The sequence below is a fragment of the Schistocerca nitens genome, unplaced genomic scaffold, assembly GCF_023898315.1.
Source record: "Schistocerca nitens isolate TAMUIC-IGC-003100 unplaced genomic scaffold, iqSchNite1.1 HiC_scaffold_340, whole genome shotgun sequence".
In the NCBI taxonomy this organism is placed as follows: domain Eukaryota; kingdom Metazoa; phylum Arthropoda; class Insecta; order Orthoptera; family Acrididae; genus Schistocerca; species Schistocerca nitens.
Window position 1 is genome coordinate 582,501 of NW_026045874.1, and position 20,671 is coordinate 603,171.

The following is a 20,671-nucleotide window of genomic DNA, read 5'->3' on the forward strand; positions in this document are numbered from 1 at the left end:
CTTGCAGTAACAATGTGCATTGGTTGTTTGGCGTCGCGGTAAGAAATCAATAAGCAAAATGCCTTTTCTGTCCCAAAAAAACGGTGCACATGTCTTTTCGAGGTGTCAGGAATTTCTTACGCTTAATATTAGTTGGGGATGAAGTGTGCCTCCATTCCATTGATTGCCGTTTTGTTTCAGGAGTGTTGTACGATACCCAAGTTTCATCCACCGTGACTATCCGAGAAAGAAAACCATCACCTTCTTCATTGTATGCCGGCCGTGGTGGTCTAGCGGTTCTAAGTGCTCAGTCCGGAGCCGTGCGGCTGCTACGGTCGCAGGTTCGAATCCTGCCTCGGGCATGGATGTGTGTGATGTCCTTAGGTTAGTTAGGTTTAAGTAGTTCTAAGTTCTAGGGGACTGATGACCACAGATGTTAAGTCCCATAGTGCTCAGAGCCATTTGAACCATCTTCATTGTAGCGAGTCAAAAACTGTAGTGCACTGCCCATCCGTTGTTTTTTGTGTTGTTCAGTAAGAATTTTGGGTACCCAACGTGAGCAAAGCTTTCGAAATTTCAGTTTTTCAGTAACAATTTCATGAATTTGATCGTGAGATTTCCGGAACTTCCATAGCAAGAACACTAAGTGTAAATATGCCATTATGCTTAAACTTCTCTTCAGTTGTGTGAACCAGTTCATCAGTAACCACAGACGGGCGTCCACTTGGTTCTTCACCATGCACTTGAGCACGTCCTTCATTGAACAGTCTGACACATCTTCTAACCATTGAATCACTCATAGCATTTTGTCCGTAAACCTAGCAGATTTGCCGATCAATTTCCTTTGATTTAACTTTCTTTGCATTTAGAAAACGAACCACAGATCTGATTTCACATGAGCCGGCATTTTCAATTACGGCTGACATTATAAATAAGCACTAGAAAGCACACGTCGGCAGCAGAGCGATCTGAAAATGGCGGACATGTCTTCTCCTTCAGTCAGAGTAACTTCCGTGCACGATCGGAACTGCGATCGTAGCGCTGCCGCGGATAGAAAGAGAAACCGAACTTACTTTGGGGACGACCCTCGTAATTACAGTGTCCCAAAAAAAAAAAAAAAATAATAATAAATCAGCGCTCGTGCATTGCTGATCACCTCCTCAGCTCAAACCCAGACTGAAAGAAGAAGAGTGTAAAATGACCTTGGAGAGTGAAGGGAGATTGGAGCACAGTTGCTTCTTAGTGGTTTGCCAAAATACAGCACTCCTAAGTAAGAGTACATCTCTGCTTGGTGAAAACTCCGAGATAATTTTCGAATAAAATGGTTTTCTGTTCTTTCAGATTAAGAGAAAAATGTGAGCCTTTTTAAGGTCTTCTTTAACAAATCGGACCCTCTCACTGACAAAATCCTGGCTACGTCCTTGCACCTCCTCCGTGGTATAGTAATTAAAACAAGACGTTGAATAATGTGCCCATGCTATGCTCTTTGGGAGGTCAGCTACAATTCACCTGTGGAGTCAAGTGCATCAGTCCGAAGAAGAAATACTTTTTTTTTTTGCAGTAGGTGACAGGAAATTGTGAAATTTCATCGTCGGAAGTACATCCTCTCTAGAATTTTGGACGTTCTCAAACTGCACATGAGGCAACGCATTCCAACATGAAGAAATAGAAATACAAGTTCTTCTCTCCGTTTGGTATACATAGCTGTTACTAAAATGTAAACTTTCACGGCCGGAAATATCATGTCCATTATAATTATCCGGGCTGTTATGCCGTGGTCGGTTGATGAATTCTGAGGTGATTCCCAACGTTTCGTCTCCGACTGCGGGAGACATCTTCAAGGGGGTCCGTAGCTTGATGGAAGGTCCAACACACACACTGTCAGTAGCGAGCCAGTGTGTGTGTTGGACCTTCCATCAAGCTACGGACCCCCTTGAAGATGTCTCCCGCAGTCAGAGACGAAACGTTGGGAATCACCTCAGAATTCATCAACCGACCAGGGCATAACAACCCGGATAATTATAATGGACATGATACATAGCTGTACAAGAACATGTTACACCCGAGAGACGAGAATGTCTAGCCTGTTAAGAATCGATTCTAATAGCCAATCTGAGGGTTGTTTTGGCAGCTTCCCCAAATTTATCTCCCCTGGCTTTGTACACTTTTCCCCAGACTAATAAAAGGTGCAGCTTTCAAAAGCCATTTTGTGCAATTGTTATTACGTATGTCATCATCAAAAAATAGAATGTTTGAAAATAATGTAGCAAATCCACTACCATAAGCAAAATGTTTCGTAGATGGCATCCAAATTGAATAAGCATTTTTTTTTTACATTTATTTCGTGTTCCTCCACTTTGCGCAGTATTGATCAGTGGTATATCTCGCTTTTTATTTTCATGGACGTTATTACCTGGTGTCGTAACTAATGTCCTACCATCCTGTCTCCTTGTGTTCTCCATACATTCCTTTCCTCGCCGATTCTTCGGAGGACGTCCTCATTCCTTTTTTTTTGGTCATCAATCTACTGACTGGTTTGATGCGGCCCGCCACAAATTCCTTTCCTGTGCCAACCTCTTCATCTCAGAGTAGCACTTGCAACCTACGTCCTCAATTATTTGCTTGACGTATTCCAATCTCTGTCTTCCTCTACAGTTTTTGCCCTCTACAGCTCCCTCTAGTACCATGGAAGTCATTCCCTCATGTCTTAGCAGATGTCCTATCATCCTGTCCCTTCTCCTTATCAGTGTTTTCCACATATTCCTTTCCTCTCCGATTCTGCGTAGAACCTCCTCATTCCTTACCTTATCAGTCCACCTAATTTTCAACATTCGTCTATAGCACCACATCCCAAATGCTTCGATTCTCTTCTGTTCCGGTTTTCCCACAGTCCATGTTTCACTATCATACAATGCTGTACTCCAGACGTACATCCTCAGAAATTTCTTCCTCAAATTAAGGCCTCTATTAGATATTAGGAGACTTCTCTTGGCCAGAAATGCCTTTTTTGCCATAGCGAGTCTGCTTTCGATGTCCTCCTTGTTCCGTCCGTCATTGGTTATTTTACTGCCTAGGTAGCAGAATTCCTTAACTTCATTGACTTCGTGACCATCAATCCTGATGTTAAGTTTCTCGCTGTTCTCATTTCTACTACTTCTCAATACCTTCGTCTTTCTCCGATTTACTCTCAAACCATACTGTGAACTCATTAGACTGTTCATTCCGTTCAGCAGATCATTTAATTCTTCTTCACTTTCACTCAGGATAGCAATGTCATCAGCGAATCGTATCATTGATATCCTTTCACCTTGTATTTTAATTCCACTCCTGAACCTTTCTTTTATTTCCATCATTGCTTCCTCGATGTACAGATTGAAGAGTAGGGGCGAAAGGCTACAGCCTTGTCTTACACCCTTCTTAATACGAGCACTTCGTTCTTGATCGTTCACTCTTATTATTCCCTCTTGGTTGTTGTACATATTGTATATGACCCGTCTCTCCCTATAGCTTACCCCTACTTTTTTCAGAATCTCGAACAGCTTGCACCATTTTATATTGTCGAACGCTTTATCCAGGTCGACAAATCCTATGAAAGTGTCTCGATTTTTCTTTAGCCTTGCTTCCATTATTAGCCGTAACGTCAGAATTGCCTCTCTCTTCCCTTTACTTTTCCTAAAGCCAAACTGATCGTCACCTAGTGCATTCTCAATTTTCTTTTCCATTCTTCTGTATATTATTCTTGTAAGCAGCTTCGATGCATGAGCTGTTAAGCTGATCGTGCGATAATTCTCGCACTTGTCAGCTCTTGCCGTCTCCAGAATTGTGTGGATGATGCTTTTCCGAAAGTCAGATGGTATATCGCCAGACTCATATATTCTACACACCAACGTGAATAGTCGTTTTGTTGCCACTTCCCCCAATGATTTTAGAAATTCTGATGGGATTTTATCTATCCCTTCTGCCTTACTTGACCGTAAGTCCTCCAAAGCTCTTTTAAATTCCAATTCTAATACTGGATCCCCTATCTCTTCTAAATCGACTCCTGTTTCTTCTTCTATCACATCAGACAAATCTTCACCCTCATAGAGGCTTTCAATGTATTATTTCCACCTATCTGCTCTCTCCTCTGCATTTAACAGTGGAATTCCCGTTGCACTCTTAATGTTACCACCGTTGCTTTTAATGTCACCAAAGGTTGTTTTGACTTTCCTGTATGCTGAGTCTGTCCTTCCGACAATCATACCTTTTTCGATGTCTTCACATTTTTCCTGCAGCTATTTCGTCTTAGCTTCCCTGCACTTCCTATTTATTTCATTCCTCAGCGACTTGTATTTCTGTATTCCTGATTTTCCCGGAACATGTTTGTACTTCCTCCTTTCATCAATCAACTGAAGTATTTCTTCTGTTACCCATGGTTTCTTCGCAGCTACCTTCTTTGTACCTATGTTTTCCTTCCCAACTTCTGTGATGGCCCTTTTTAGAGATGTCCATTCCTCTTCAACTGTACTGCCTACTGCGCTATTCCTTATTGCTCTATCTATAGCGTTAGAGAACTTCAAACGTATCTCGTCATTCCTTAGTACTTCCGTATCCCACTTCTTTGCGTATTGATTCTTTCTGACTAATGTCTTGAACTTCAGCCTACTCTTCATCACTACTATATTGTGATCTGAGTCTATATCTGCTCCTGGGTACGCCTTTCAATCCAGTATCTGATTTCGGAATATCTCTGTCTGACCATGGTGTAATCTAATTGAAATCTTCCCGTATCTCCCAGCCTTTTCCAAGTATACCTCCTCCTCTTGTGATTCTTGCACAGGGTATTCGCTATTACTAGCTGAAACTTGTTACAGAACTCAATTAGTCTTTCTCCTCTTTCATTCCTTGTCCCAAGCCCATATTCTCCTGTACCTTTTTATTCTACTCCTTTCCCTACAACTGCATTCCAGTCGCCCATGACTATTAGATTTTCGTCCCCCTTTACATACTGCATTACCCTTTCAATATCCTCATACACTTTCTCTATCTGTTCATCTTCAGCTTGCGACGTCGGCATGTATACCTGAACTATCGTTGTCGGTGTTGGTCTGCTGTCGATTCTGATTAGAAATACCCGGTCACTGAACTGTTCACAGTAACACACCCTCTGCCCTACCTTCCTATTCATAACGAATCCTACACCTGTTATACCATTTTCTGCTGCTGTTGATATTACCCGATACTCATCTGACCAGAAATCCTTGCCTTCCTTCCACTTCACTTCACTGACCCCTACTATATCTAGATTGAGCCTTTGCATTTCCCTTTTCAGATTTTCTAGTTTCCCTACCACGTTCAAGCTTCTGACATTCCATGCCCCGACTCGTAGAACGTTATCCTTTCGTTGATTATTCAATATTTTTCTCATGGTAACCTCCCCCTTGGCAGTCCCCTCCCGGAGATCCGAATGGGGGACTATTCCGGAATCTTTTGCCAATGGAGAGATCATCATGACACTTCTTCAATTACAGGCCACATGTCCTGTGGATACACGTTACGTGTCTTTAATGCAGTGGTTTCCATTGCCTTCTGCATCCTCATGTCGTTGATCATTGCTGATTCTTCCGCCTTTAGGGGCAATTTCCCACCCCTAGGACAAGAGAGTGCCCTGAACCTCTATCCACTCCTCCGCCCTCTTTGACAAGGCCGTTGGCAGAATGACGCTGACTTCTTATGCCGGAAGTCTTCGGCAGATTATTTATCAAATTTTAGGCAGTGGCGGGGATCGAACCCGGGACCGAAGACTTTTTGATTATGAAAGAAAGACGCTACCCCTAGACCACGGGTTCCTTACCTTATCTAAACTCCGTCCGCTCAAGCTTTGAAAGCCCCAACGGGACCGACCGGCCGCCGTGTCATCCTCAGTCCACAGGCGTCACTGGATGCGGATATGGAGGGGCATGTGGTCAACACACCGCTCTCCCGGCCGTACGTCAGTTCACGAGACCGGAGCCGCTACTTCTCAGTCAAGTAGCTCCTCAGTTTGTCTCACAAGGGCTGAGTGCACCCCGTTTGCCAACAGAGCTCAGCAGACCGGATGGTCACCCATCCAAGTGCTAGCCCAGCCCGACAGCACTTAACTTTCGTGATCTGACGGGAACCGGTGTTACCACTGCGGCAAGGCCATTGGCTCCTTATCTTATCACTCCTCTTAATTTTCTATAGCACCACATATCAAATGCTTCAATTCTCCTCACAGATCCTGTGAACTCTCAGAATGTGTCCTATCAACCGATCCCTTCTTTGGGTCAAGTTTTGCCATAAATTTCTTGTCTCCCCAATTCTATTCATCAAATTCTCATTAGTCACGTGATCGACCCCTCTAATCTTCAACATTCTTCTGTAGCGCCGCATTTCAAAAGCTTCTGTTCTCTTCTTATCTAAACTGTTCATCCTCAAAGTGTCATCTCCATAGATGACAACACTTCAGACAAATACCTTTAGAAAAGACTTTCTAACACTTAATATATATGTTAACAAATTTCTCTTCTTCAGAAATGCTTTTCTGACATTGCCAAAGCATATTTTATACGATCTCTCCTTCGCCCATCACGGTTATTTTGTGGCCCGAATAACAAAACTCATCTACTACTTTAAGCGTGTCGTTTCCTAATCTAATTCCCTTAGCAACACCTGCTTTAATACACTACATATCATTATCTTTGTTTTGATATTGCTGATGTTCATCTTATATCCTCCTCTCAAGACACTGCTCATTCCGCTCGGCTGCTCATCCAAGTCCTTTGCTGTCTCTGACAGAATTATAATGTCGTCAGCAATCCTCAAGTTTATATTTCTTCTCCCTGATCTTTAATTCCTACTCCAAATTTTTCTTTGGATTCCTATACCGCTTTTTTTAATGTATGTATTGAATAACAATGAGGATAGGCTACAACCCTATCTCATTCCCTTCTCAACCACTGCTTTCCTTCCATGCCCCTCGACTATTATAACTGCCATATGTTTTCTGTACAAGTTATAGATAGTGTTTCGCTCCATGTATTTTACTCCGGCTACCTTCAGAATTTCAAAGAGACTATTCCAGTCAACGCTCTTCAAAAGCTTTCTCTAAAAACACAAATGCTATAAATGTGGGTTTGCTTTTCCTTAACCTAACTTTCAAGATAAGTCGTAGGGCCAGTATTGCCTCTCGTGTTCCTACATTTCTCTAGAATCCAAACTGATGTTTCCTGATGTCGGTTTCTACCAGTTTTTCCATTCTTCTGTAAAGAATTTGTGTTAGTATTTTGCAACCGTAACTTATTAAAGTGACTGTTCGGTAATTTTCAGCAACTGCATACTATGGAATTTTCAGCAACTGCATACTATGGAATTGGAATTATTACATTCTTCTTGAAATCTTAGGGTATTTCACATGCCTCATACATTTTGCTCACCAGATGGAAGAGTTTTGTCATGGCTGGCTCTCCCAAGGCTATCAGTAGTTCTGACAGACTGTCGTCTACTTCCGCGACCATGTTTCGACTTAGATATTCCAGAGCATTCTAAAATTCTTCTTGCAGTATAATATCTCCCATCTCATCTTCATCTGCGTCCACTTCCCTTTTTATAATATTGCTTTCAAGTTCATCACACTTGTATAGATCCTTTACATACTCCTTACACCTTCAGCTTTCCCTTCTTTGCTTGTGACTGGTTTTTCATCTGAGCTCTTGACATTCATACAGCTGCTTCTCTTTTCTCAAATGTTACTTTAGTTTTCCTATATGTCTTATCTACGTTTCAGCTTATGAAATATGCTTGTAAATCTTTACATTTGTCCTCCAGCCATTCCTGCTTAGTCATTTTGCACTTCCTGTCAATCTCATTTTTAAAACGTTTGTATTCCCTTTCGTCTGTCTTACGCCCTTTTTAATCCGAGCACTTCGTTCTTGTTCTTCCATTCTTATTATTCCCTCCAGGCTCTTGTACATATTGTATCTTACCCGTCTCTTCTTATTTCTTACGCCTATTTTTCTCAGAATTTGGAACAAAAAAAATGGTTCAAATGGCTCTGAGCACTATGGGACCCAACTGCTGTGGTCATAAGTCCCCTAGAACTTAGAACTACTTAAACCTAACTAACCTAAGGACAGCACACAACACCCAGCCATCACGAGGAAATTTGGAACATCTTGCCCCATTTTACACTGACAAACACTTTTTCCAGGTCGACAAATCCTGTGGACGTGTCTTGATTTTTCTTTAGTCTTGCTTCCATCATCAACCACAACGTCAGAACAGCCTCTCTGGTGCCTAAAGCCATACTGAGCATCATCTAACACATCCTCAGTTTTCTTTTCCATTCTTCTCTTTGCTATTCTTGTCAGGAACTTGGATGTATGAGCTGCTAGGCTGATTGTGCGATAATTCTCGCACTTGTCAACTCTTGCAATCTTCGTAATTATGTGGATGATGTTTTTCAGAAAGTCAGATAGTACATCGCCAGACTCATATATTCTACACTCCAATGTGAACAGTCGTTTTGTAGCCACTTCCTCCAAAGATTTTAGAAAAACTGATGGCCTGCTATCTGTTCCTTCTGCCTTACCTGATCGTAAGTCTTCCGAAGTTGTTTAAATTTCTGATTCTAATGCTGGATCCCCTGTCTCTTCTATATCGATTTCTGTTTCTTCTTCTATCACATCAGACACATCTTCCCCGCCATTGAGGCCTTCAATGTACTCTTCTCCCCTATCCGCTCTCTCCTTTGCATTTAGCAGTGGAATTACCAATGCACTCTCAACGTTACCGCCTTTGTTTGTAATTTCACCGGAAGTTGTTTTCACTTCTCTGTATGCTGAGTCAGTCCTTCCGACAGTCATTTCTTTATCTATTTCTTCACGTTTTTCGTGCAGCTATTTCGCCTTAGCTTCCCAGCACTTCCTATTTATTTCATTCCTAGATGTATTTCTGTAGTCCTGAATTTTCCTGAACGTTTTTGTACTTCATTCTTTCATCGATCAACTGAGGTTTTTCTTCTGTTACTCATGGTGTCTTCTAGTTACCTTCTTTGTACCAACTTTTTTCTTCCCAACATCTGTATATGTCCTCTTTGGAGATGTCCATTCCTATTAAACCGAGCTGCCTGTCGAGCCATCCCTTATCGCTGTATCTATAGCCTTAGAGAACTTCAAGCGTCCCTATTCATTCCACTCCTTTGTGCACTGATTTTTCCTGACTAGTCTCTTAAACTTCAGCCTACTCTTCATCACTTCTAAATTGTGATCTGTGTGTACAGGGTGTTACAAAAAGGTACGGCCAAACTTTCAGGAAACATTCCTCACACACAAATAAAGAAAAGATGTTACGTGGACATGTGTCCGGAAACGCTTAATTTCCATGTTAGAGCTCGTTTTAGTTTCGTCAGTATGTACTGTACTTCCTCGATTCACCGCCATGATTTCATACGGGATACTCTACCTGTGCTGCTATAACATGTGCCTTTACAAGTACGACACAACATGTGGTTCATGCACGATGGAGCTCCTGCACATTTCAGTCGAAGTGTTGGTACGCTTCTCAACAACAGATTCGGTGACCGATGGATTGGTAGAGGCGGACCAATTCCATGGCCTCCACGCTCTCCTGACCTCAACCCTCTTGACTTTCATTTTTGGGGGCATTTGAAAGCTCTTGTGTACGCAACCCCGGTACCAAATGTAGAGACTCTTCGTGCTCGTATTGTGGACGGCTGTGATACAATACGCCATTCTCCAGGGCTGCATCAGCGCATCAGGGATTCCACGCGATGGAGGGTGGATGCATGTATCCTCGCTAACGGAGGACATTTTGAATATTTCCTGTACCAAAGTGTTTGAAGTCACACTGGTACTTTCTGTTGCTGTGTGTTTCCATTCCATGATTAATGTGATTTGAAGAGAAGTAATAAAATGAGCTCTAACATGGAAAGTAAGCGTTTCCGGACACGTGTCCACATAAGATATTTTCTTTCTTTGTGTGTGAGGAATGTTTCCTGAAAGTTTGGCCGTATCTTTATATCTGCCCCTGCGAATTACAATCCAGTAGTTGATTTCGGAATCGCTGCCTGATCACGATGTACTCTAACTGAAATATTCCTGTATCTTCCGACCTTTTCCAAGTACACCTCCCCATCTTGTGATTCTTGAGCAGAGTATTCACTATTACTAACAGAAAATTATTGCACAATTCAGTTATTCTTTCTCTTTTCTCATTCCTAATACAACCCCATCTTCTTCCATAACCCTTTCTTCTACTCCTTCCCCTACAGCCTGAATCCTGTCCCGCCATGACTATTAGATTTTTATCACCCTTTATGTACTGAATTACCCATTCAATATCCTCATATACTTTCCCTTTCTCTTGATCTTTCACTTGCGACGTCGGCATGTATTTCTCAACTGTCGTTGCTGGTATTGTTTAAAGTCGATTCTGATGAGAAGAATCTTATCACTGAGTTGTTCATAGTAATTCACTCTCTGTGCAACCTTCCTATTCATAACGAATCATGCTCCTATTATGCTATTATCCTATACCCATTTGAGCAGAAATCCTCGTCTTCTTTCCATTTCACTTCACTGTCCCCAACAATATCTAGACTGAGCCTTAGCATTTTCCTTTTCAGCTTTTCTGGCTGCCCTACCACGTTCAAACTTCTGACGTTCCACGCCCCGACTCATAGAAACTTATCCTTTCGTTGGTTATTCAATCTTTTTCTCATAGTCACCTCCCACTTGGCAGTTCGCTCCCAGAGATCAGAATGGGGTACTATTCCGGAATCTTTTGTCAATCGAGAGATCATAATGACTGCTTTTCAAATTACAGGCCACATGTCCTGTGGATACACATTATTTGTCTTTAATGCAGTGGTTTCCGTTGCCTTCTGCAGTCACAGATCTTTAAGTGAAAAAGGTTGCCTCTGTATTCATGATAAAGTCTGTACTCTGTATATGTGCTCTGCTTTTTTTCAGTATCTTATAAAATTATTGAGTGAATAATTGCGATACTTTTCAGATACGATAAGTTTGGTGTACTTTACAGCAAATACCTTGAACTTACAACCCGTTCTAAAGCTCACTACATCGGTTATTTAAAAGTGTGGCATTTTTTAAAATCTTGTCCACTTCTACAGATATTTCTGTGAACGTCCATGATTGAAGTGCTGTCTTGCAGAGGGTTTACATTTCCGATATAAGACATATTGGATAAAGTTTCTCAGGTCGAACTTATTTGGTATGTGTGTGTGTGTCTAGGGAAGTGCTTGTAATCGATATATCGTTATGCTTGTTGCTGTATAGTGGACAAATTGCACCCTGATTGGCAACAGTAACAGCTTATTTAATATATTTAAGTTAGCACATGTATTTTTGTTTGTATGTACACAAAATGATGTCATTTATTGCATTTAAATTCTTGAACTACACAGTGAAATCAAAGTTTCTCCAGTATCAGATTACTAACACCATAGATTACTATGACCATAGTGTACTATCTCTCTCAGAACTTCATTGAAGAAGTTACCAGTTTTGCCAACCTCTGGGATTTGTCTCATGTTGTGGGACATTTTGACAAATATTTTGCCGGCCGGGGTGGCCGAGCGGTTCTAGGCACTGCAGTCGGGACCCGCGCGACCGCTACGGTCGCAGGTTCGAATCCTGCCTCGGGCATGGATGTGTGTGATGTCCTTAGGTTAGTTAGGTTTAAGTAGTTCTAAGTTTTAGGCGACTGATGACCTCAGAAGTTAAGTCCCATAGTACTCAGAGCCATTTGAACGATTTTTGAACAAATATTTTTTCAGGAAGTGGCAAAGGGTTTTTTATGCAAAAAGTGAGATGAATATGGGGCAGTTAATTACTGCTTCTGACTTAATGTAGTAATGGTTATGGCATATACAACAGCAAAGATAAAAATTTCACAGAAGCTAAGTACATGGCACCCAGCAACTGTTATTTGTATAACCAGCAGTCAGCATTCTCACTATGTCTACGACAAGTTTGCTTACACAGCCGTAAAACATATGCATTGTTACAGGTATGATTGTCACATACCTCGAAAATAAGGTAGAAACAGCTCACAAAAGTAATTATACGACACCGGTTGACTGTCATTTGTTCAACCAGCCGTCAGAACTTCCATTGTAGTAGCTATTGTTAGTTCAAATTTACTTTAGTATGCACGAATTAAATGCAGGTTTATTTATGAGTGAGTAGCACTTGTGAAATTCCCAATTAAATAATGCATCTCAGAATGCAAGTTAGACGGGAGGTTAAGTCAAGTGGCATGTTAAGCTGTAACATAGCACATTGTTGTACGGTATTGTCTGAAGTAGTTTAACTTACTCAGTTCAGTTTACACGAAGTTATTACACCTTGGTTGTTATTTGGGGTCTTGGTGCAAAAATGGTTCTGAGCACTATGGGACTTAACATCTTAGGTCATCAGTCCCCTAGACTTATAACTACTTAAACCTAACTAACCTAAGGACATCACACACATCCATGCCCGAGGCAGGATTCGAACCTGCGACCGTAGTGGTCGCGCGGTTCCAGACTGAAGCGCCTAGAACCGCTCGGCCACACCAGCCGGCACTTGGGGTCTTGGATGCGAATCTTGATTTTACTAAGTAATAATTGTTTCTGAGTGGTTTGCCTTTGACTGTGGCAGCATACACAATCATTAACTCGGCTCCAGGGAGATAGGGTCCCCTTCCCTATTCTTCCACTGGGGTAATTCTTGGTTGTCAAGTCCACGTCGCGGGAGTGGGAATCCTTCACTTCAGCAGGTCGGAGTGATAGGATGGATGAGTTCAGGCAGGGACCCAACCCCGTGGGGTATAACATGGAACCCATGCCAGGATTACAGGTGAAGACCTTAATGGCAGCGATGGCGGAGAAGACGGACTTCGGAACGGCGAAGCTGGCAGATGAGGCAACCCTCCTTTCTGGGGATTAAATGAGAGGGGAAATACCATTTAGCAGTAGCGTCTGTACTCCAGAGGGGCGGCTGCAAAAGAAGTCTGTTCTCCAGGTTAAGGGTGACCTAATTACATGCTGGCAGTAGCTATAAAATGCCCTCAGCAACAGGCGAAGCGACCCGTCAGTTGAGGAATTTTTTATTGCATGTATAGCTACGTCTCTTCTAAATTCAGAGCATGCTAGGGCGTCCCCCACCCCCTGAAGCGATGCACGCCTCTTGCGCCCGAGTGACGTGAAAAATGGGCGAGAGTTACCCATTCATAGGTGGGATAGCTTATAGAAGTCAGTCCAACCTAAACAGCTAATGAGATTTGCTACCCTCAATACTGGTTCATTGACCGGCCGACATCGTGAACTAGCAGAAATGCTTAAAAAAAGACCTGTCAACATTGCCTGCATCCAGGAGACCAAGTGGAAAGGTTCAAAGGCGAAAGAAATCGGAGATGGCTACAAACTCATCTATCGTGGTACCAGAACACGAAATGGCGTAGCAATAGTTGTCGATCAAGACTTCCGTAACTATGTCACCAGTGTCAACAGGGTGTCAGAAAGGCTTATGTCTATCAAGATTGATTCAACAGCTATCACTGCCCACATTGTATCTTGCTATGCACCTCAAACTGGATGCACTGAGGATGAGAAGGACAAGTTTTGGAACAGTCCGGATGCCCTCCTTCGAGAAGTTCCCCAGGATGAGTCCATTATTGTTGGAGGAAATTTAAACGGACATTTCAGGGCTCACAAAGAAGGATATATGCGATGCCATGGAGGACATGGGTACAGTGGGTGGGAAGATGATGGATGTCAGATACTTGATTTTGCAGAAGCTCATGATATCATTGTGATCAACACATAGCTTAAAAAGAGGCCAATACATCTGGCTACTTATACAAGTGGAGGACATGCTACTCAGATCGATTATTGGCTAGTTTGTCAACAAGACATGAAGCTGGTAACGGATATCAAAGTAATTTTGTATGACTGCAACGTCCGACAACACCGATTGCTTGTCCTCAATATTCGTGTGTTATATAACCCAAACCTAAACCTAAGACTAGGCCTGAGCGAATTAAGTGGTGGTGAATGAACACCTAGCGAAAAGAGTTGATGACAGCCTTGGTAAACTTCTCCATGAAGACCGATCAGTCGGTTGAAGATATGTGTTAAGATACTGTGGAACAAATACATCAAGCAGCGACAAAAACGCTGAGAAAAACCATACCTGGAAGAAAATACATTGATAAACAAACCTGGTGGTGGACAGGTGAAGTCAAGCCAAGCAGTCAAGGAGAAAAAGATGGCGAACAAGACTTGGTGGAATTCACGACTTAACACTGATCTCCAGAAATATGGCAACCTGAAATCAACAGCAAAAAGAGCAGTAGCTGCAGCAAAAGACCAATATTACCAGACACTGTATGACCAGCTTGACACACCATTGGGAGAAAACAACATGTACCGTCTTGCTAAGTCACATCACCGTTCAACTGAGGACATTGGACACGTCATGCACATCAAGGAAGCCGACGACAACCTGCTAAGAGATAGACAATCTATTCCCCAGAGTTGGACAGATTACTTTCATAACATCAGCAACAAAGAGTTTACGCATCCACCTAATCCTATCGTAGGACCCGACCCCTCAATAACACCTGAGGAAGTAATGCTTGCCATTAGCAAGATGAAAAATGGAAAAGCAGCTGTTTCAAATGACCTACCAGCGGAAATCTGGAAAATCCTCGGAAAGCCTGCTTCAGAATTCCTTGCCTCGCTCTTCAAGCGCATCATCGTCGAAAAACAGCTTTCACAAGCATGGACATCTAGCATCACACTCCACTCTGGAAGGGAAAAGGAGACGTGAACGACTGCTCGACTTATCACCCTATTCGACTCCTCTATCACACTTGATAGCAGACTCAGAAGTGTTATCTCGGTAACACCAAACCAGTGTGGATTTGTTAAGGGTTGCAACACCATCGATGTTATCCATGCCACTCGCCTTTTGATGGAAAAAAACAGAAGAGTGTACACATGGTATTTCTAGACCTAGAAAAGGCTGTCGGTCGTGTGCCACACGATCTTATTTGGCGAGCTCTTCGCTGCCATGGCGTCCTTGAACAGTATGTGAGCTGGGTGCAACTTTTGTACCATAATTCCACTAGTGTGGTTCGGAGTCCTGCTGGAATTTCTCCTCCCTTTGATACCACTGCGGGTGTTCATCAGGGTTCTGCCCTTTCACCATTGCTATTCATCCTTTGCATGGATATGGCAACAGCTGACATACAGACTTCACATCCCTGGACCCTTCTTTCTGATGTTGATGTGGTACTTGTTGCCCAAGCCTGCCCTGGACTCCAGCACCAGGTTCAAACGTGGAAGGACAGACTGGCTGAAAAAGGACTGCACCTCAATGTCCAAATACAGAGTACCTAGAATGAGGGTCCCAAACCAGAGGCACCATAAGTGTCGGCGAAGGAGACCTGCAGAAGACCATGCATTGTAAGTACCTAGGGCCTGTCGTCACCTCAGACTGCGACACATCTCTTCATACTCGGATGAGGGTGAATGCAGGTTTGCTTAAGTGGAGACAGGTCAATGGAGTCCTCTGTGATAAAAAGATCCCTCAGTATCTAAAGGCAAAAGTATATAAGACCATGGTACGCCCAGTAGCAATGTATGGGACTGAGTGTCGCTCTATGACGAAACAACAGGAGCAAATGTTACACATCATGGAGATGTAGATGCTTTGGTGGTCCATGGGGCTGACGCGATGTGAGCACATAACAAATGCAGACGTCCAGCAAAGGTTTGGTGTTGCGCCGATCACTGCCAGTTTAGTTTAGTTTAGTTATGTCATGTTCTGTAGATAACACAGCTCTACAAAATAAAATTTTTTTTTCGTTGCCAGGGAAGTTTGAACGAAAATGGGATATTGTTATGATACTCATTCCGAGTATATTTGTACTTTTTCCAAGTTGGCTCTGGTTTTTGAGATATAGGTTATTTGTGGAAATGAGAGTTTCATGTGGATAATATCGACTGCAGGGTCCATATATGGTGTAATGTATTTGCTACCTGTTTTTTTAGTGATATTGTACTATATTTATTAAACAATTGTGCTCAGGGAGTGCATCTGTGTGGTTGAGGATTACATCATGCAAACATCACACTGTCAGCATGTGTTCAGTCCTGTTGTGCGGTGCGTGTGTTGAAGATATTGAGGGTTGTGCAGATTTGAATTCGGCGGTACTCGACATTCATTTGTTGCCCGAGGTAATCCCCGCAACAGCCGATAGGTAGCGTTCAGTGTAAACAAGAAAAATGGCGATGGTCGAAAGTCACACACATGTGCAGTGCAGCTTCAAGGAGATAGAACCTTTTCATCGTGACGTAGCAAATAAGAGGTGAGTATTCATTTCACACAAAACAATTAATGATGTTTGTTGGATGTGATTGACATGCAAATACAAGAAAGTTCTGCATAATATGTAGTATTTGTGCAATTTTGTTTTAGGAAAATATGAGTTCTTCACGCTGTCTTTGCGTGAACCATCCAGATGAGTTCTGCTACATTTGTGGTGAATACGTTCTTCAAAAGAACAGGAAGAATATCACTCCTTTTGTGAAGGAAGCGTATCTGGCATATTTCGGAATTAAACATGGAGATCAAGACAAGGCGTGGGCACCCCATAAAGTTTGTAAATGCTGTGTGGAGTGCTTACGGCAGTGGACAAAACGAAAAAGGAAAAGCTTAAACTTCGGAGTGCCTATGGTATGGCGAGAGCAGAAGAACCATACAGATGATTGCTATTTTTGCATTGTTAATGTGAAAGGTTTAAATAGGTTCAAAAAACGAAAGTGGGAATATCCCGATTTGGAGTCAGCAAGAAGACCGGTGGTGTACAGCAACGATGTTCCTGTACCAACCTTCACAACATTACCCACGCTAACATCATCAGATGACGATGTGCACGGCGAGGAATGTACAAGTAGTGGTTCGGAATACGAAGGACGTGAGACACAACCCCAGCAGTTCGACCAGAAGGAGCTCAGTGACTTGATACGAGAACTCAATCTTTCAAAGCAAGCATCAGAACTCTTAGCATCCAGGCTTAAGGAAAAGAACTGTCTTCATGCAAGTGTTAAAATAACAGCTTACCGGACGAGAGAAGAAAACCTTCTTCCATACTTCAACCAAGAAGAGGTTATAGTGTGTTGCAGCTATATACCTGGACTTTTACTTGAATTGGGGCTGCCGAAATATAGACCAGAGGACTGGCGTCTCTTCATAGGCAGTTCCACTAGACGTTTAAAATGTGTTCTCCCACACAATGGCAATCGTTACGCATCTATTCCAATTGCCCACTCAACAAAACTTTGTGAAGCATATGCTAACATGAAGATGGTTCTGCAGTAAATTCAGTATATGCAGCACCAGTGGTTGATTTGTGTTGATTTGAAAATGGTGAACTTCTTGCTTGGACAACAAAGTGGATACACAAAGCACCCATGTTTTATCTGCATGTGGGATAGTAGGGCAAAGCATGAACATTGGAAACAGAAAACATGGCCTCCAAGGGAACATATGGCTGTTGGTGAAGCAAACATCATTAATGAACCTCTGGTTAGTAGGGACAAGATTGTTCTTCCACTATTACATATTCAGTTAGGACTAATGAAGCAATTCACCAAAGCTTTAGACAGAAATGGTAATTGCTTCACATACATCTGCAATACGTTCCCTGGACTCAGTAGTGAAAAACTTAAGGCAGGAATATTTGATGGTCCTCAAATTCGCAGGCTCATCAACGATACCAATTTTACAAGTGTCATGACTGTCACTGAAGCATCGGCCTGGAACAGTTTTGTCGCTGTTGTAAAATGTTTTTTGGGCAATCATAAAGCTCCCAATTACGAGGAACTGGTCAAAAACATGCTCACTAACTTTCAAAACTTAGGAGCTAACATGAGCATAAAATTGCACTTCCTTCACAGCCACTTGGATCGATTTCCTCATAATCTAGGTGATTTCAGTGAGGAACAAGGAGAGCGGTTCCATCAAGATATGAAAGGAATAGAGGAAAGATATAAAGGAAGATGGGACAGGCATATGATGGCAGATTATTGCTGGAATCTGCAACGTGACTGTTCTGAAGAGACCTATAAAAGGAAAGCGTGCAGGAAGCGGTTCGTCATGGACGGAAAATGATATACTTATAGAGAAACTTTTCAATTATGTTTTATACGTTGACAAATGCCTATCAGGTTTTCATAGAAGCTATTTATAAAGATTATTTTCTTTTTTCATTGTAGTTTGTAGCGCTCGAGTTCAGTATTAGCAATTTTTTCTAATTTTTTGAATAAATCATGCATTATCTCAAAAACTAGAGCCAAACTGCATAAATGGTTGCTATATTCGTCCTCAGCACCACTAACCCATCCTAAAGCCACTCAAATATCCTTGGCAAGAAAATGAGTGTTGACCAGTGTAATTTTTACGATTATTTTATCGATATGATGTGGAACAAATCAGATTACAAAATATATATAGACACAAGTGAATAGTGCTAATATTAATATTACTGAAATTTTTAGTTCTACATATGCAACTACATTTAGATGTACAATTTTTTTTTTACCAGTTCTGAAACAGAATCTCGTCCATGGAATAGAAGGAGTTGTCCAAAAGAAATGATTTTAAGCTAGATTTAAAACTGCTACCTGCCAGACACTTTATGTTGTTGGGTAAATGATCAAAGATTTTTGTTGCTGAATAATGTACTCCTTTTTGAGCAACTGACAGCTTCAATAACGGTTAGGAAAGGTCATTTTTCCCTCTAGTGTTGTACATATGAACATCACTGTGCTTCGCAAACTGAGATGGATTATTTATAACGAATTTCATTAGCGAATATATGTACTCTGATGGTGCAGTTAAAATACCTACCACCTTGAATAGGTGTCTACATGACGTCCTTGGGTGAACACCACTAATTATTCTCACTGCTCTCTTTTGTGCAATCAATAGTTTATGTCTAAGTGGTGAGTTACCCCAGAAAACTATTCCATAACACATTATTGAGTGGAAATATGCAAAGTACTTTAGGGGCCTGATCTGTTTATTACCAAGACTAGCGATTATACGAAGAGCGAAAGAAGCTGAACTTAATTGTTTGAGAAGCTCAGTAATATGCTTCTTCCAGTTCAAGTTGTCATCAAATTTGGATAAATCTACCCTGTTAACTGAGCCCTGTTCATATGCTACATCAATTGTGGGTGTGACTCTATTCAGTGCACAGAAGTGGATATAGTGAGTGTTCTTCAAAATTAAGGGAGAGCCATTTTCTGAGAACCACTTAATAATTCATTGAAACACATCCTTAACAATATCTTCAGCTGCTTTTTCTGGAATAGGATTTACTATAACACTCATGTCATCTGCAAAAAGTACTAGTTATGCTTGCTGAATGTTAAGTGAGAGGTCATTCAGATGAATAAGCAACAGCAGAGGACCTATAATTGAACCCTATGGGACTCCCTTTGTGATAACTCCCCACTCACTAGAATTTACCACCCTCCCAACATTATTTGTGTTATTCAGCACGACTTTTTGGTTTCTGTTCGTTAAGTATGATTCAAACCATCTGTGTGTATAGCCTTCAATTCCATAAAACCTGAGTTTTTCTAAGAGTGTGACGTGATCCACGCAGTCAAATTCCTTGGAAAGATCACAAAAAATACCAGCTGGCGATAATTTGTTATTTAGGGCTTGTACTGTTTGATGGGTAAATGTGTAGCTAGCATTGTCAGTCGAGTAACCCTTCCGGAATCCGAACTGTGACATGCTGAGTAAATTATTTTCACTTAAATGTGAGACTATTCTTGAATACATAACTTTTCGAATATTTTAGAAAACGAAGTCAGCAATGAGATTGGTCTGTAATTATTTAAGTCGCTCCTGTCCTCTTTCTTATGAAGAGGTTTGACAATTGTGTATTTCAATCTGTCTGGAAACTTTCCCTGTGCTAGCGAAGCATTACGTATATCACTAAGGACTCCACTTATTGAATTAGAACAACACTTCAAAATTCTGTTAGAGACTCCATCAACACCACATGAGCTCTTTTTTAACAGTATATTTATAATTCCCTTAATTTCAGCGGGGGTGGGGGGATTTGGTCCTATTTCTAAAGGCCTAAAGTCCTGGGGAATGACATTTTTAACATTTTTTTGCTTCTTCAACTGAACCCTTTAAACCTATTTTTGCTGCTACATTCAGAAAGTGATTGTTAAAAATACTTGCAACGTGTGAATTATCACTCACAACATCATCATTTAGCTTTATTGCTATGGTATGCTGTGCACTGCGAGACTGCCCATCTCTCATTTGACAATATTCCATACAGTTTTAATCTTATTATCCGCATTATTAGTTTCTGTCAGAACACATAAGCTTCTCGACTTCTTAATGACTTCCTTTAAAATATTACAGTATCTTTTGTAGAAAGCAAGTAACGTCGGATCCTGACTTATTCTGACCTGTCCATATATTTCATTCTTCCTCTTATTTTGTATCTTAATTCCCTTCGTAATCCATGGCTTACTTGACTTTGTAATGGCTTTTTTGGATAACATTTCAGGAAAGCAACTCTCAACTATTGAGACAAATTTACGGTGGAATAAATTGAATTTGGCATT

At 41.5% G+C, this 20,671-nt stretch overlaps 3 protein-coding genes across 3 annotated transcripts in view; all 3 read left to right on the forward strand.

The window, feature by feature from the left end:
- Positions 1-20,671, forward strand: part of LOC126227762 (uncharacterized) — a 932,351-nt gene that overhangs the window by 419,508 nt on the left and 492,172 nt on the right. The window lies entirely within an intron of this gene.
- On the forward strand, positions 13,338-13,829 carry LOC126227771 (uncharacterized). The gene has a single exon (XM_049942254.1). It carries the CDS (start codon positions 13,338-13,340, stop codon positions 13,827-13,829), a length of 492 nt encoding a protein of 163 aa, XP_049798211.1.
- On the forward strand, positions 14,271-14,834 carry LOC126227772 (uncharacterized). The gene has a single exon (XM_049942255.1). The coding sequence runs from the start codon at positions 14,271-14,273 to the stop codon at positions 14,832-14,834; it is 564 nt and encodes a 187-aa protein (XP_049798212.1).

Bases quoted from the DNA above. Each gene is read 5' to 3' on its own strand.
- LOC126227772 (XM_049942255.1), top strand. From the start codon at position 14,271: ATGGCGAACAAGACTTGGTGGAATTCACGACTTAACACTGATCTCCAG.
- LOC126227771 (XM_049942254.1), top strand. From the start codon at position 13,338: ATGCTTAAAAAAAGACCTGTCAACATTGCCTGCATCCAGGAGACCAAG.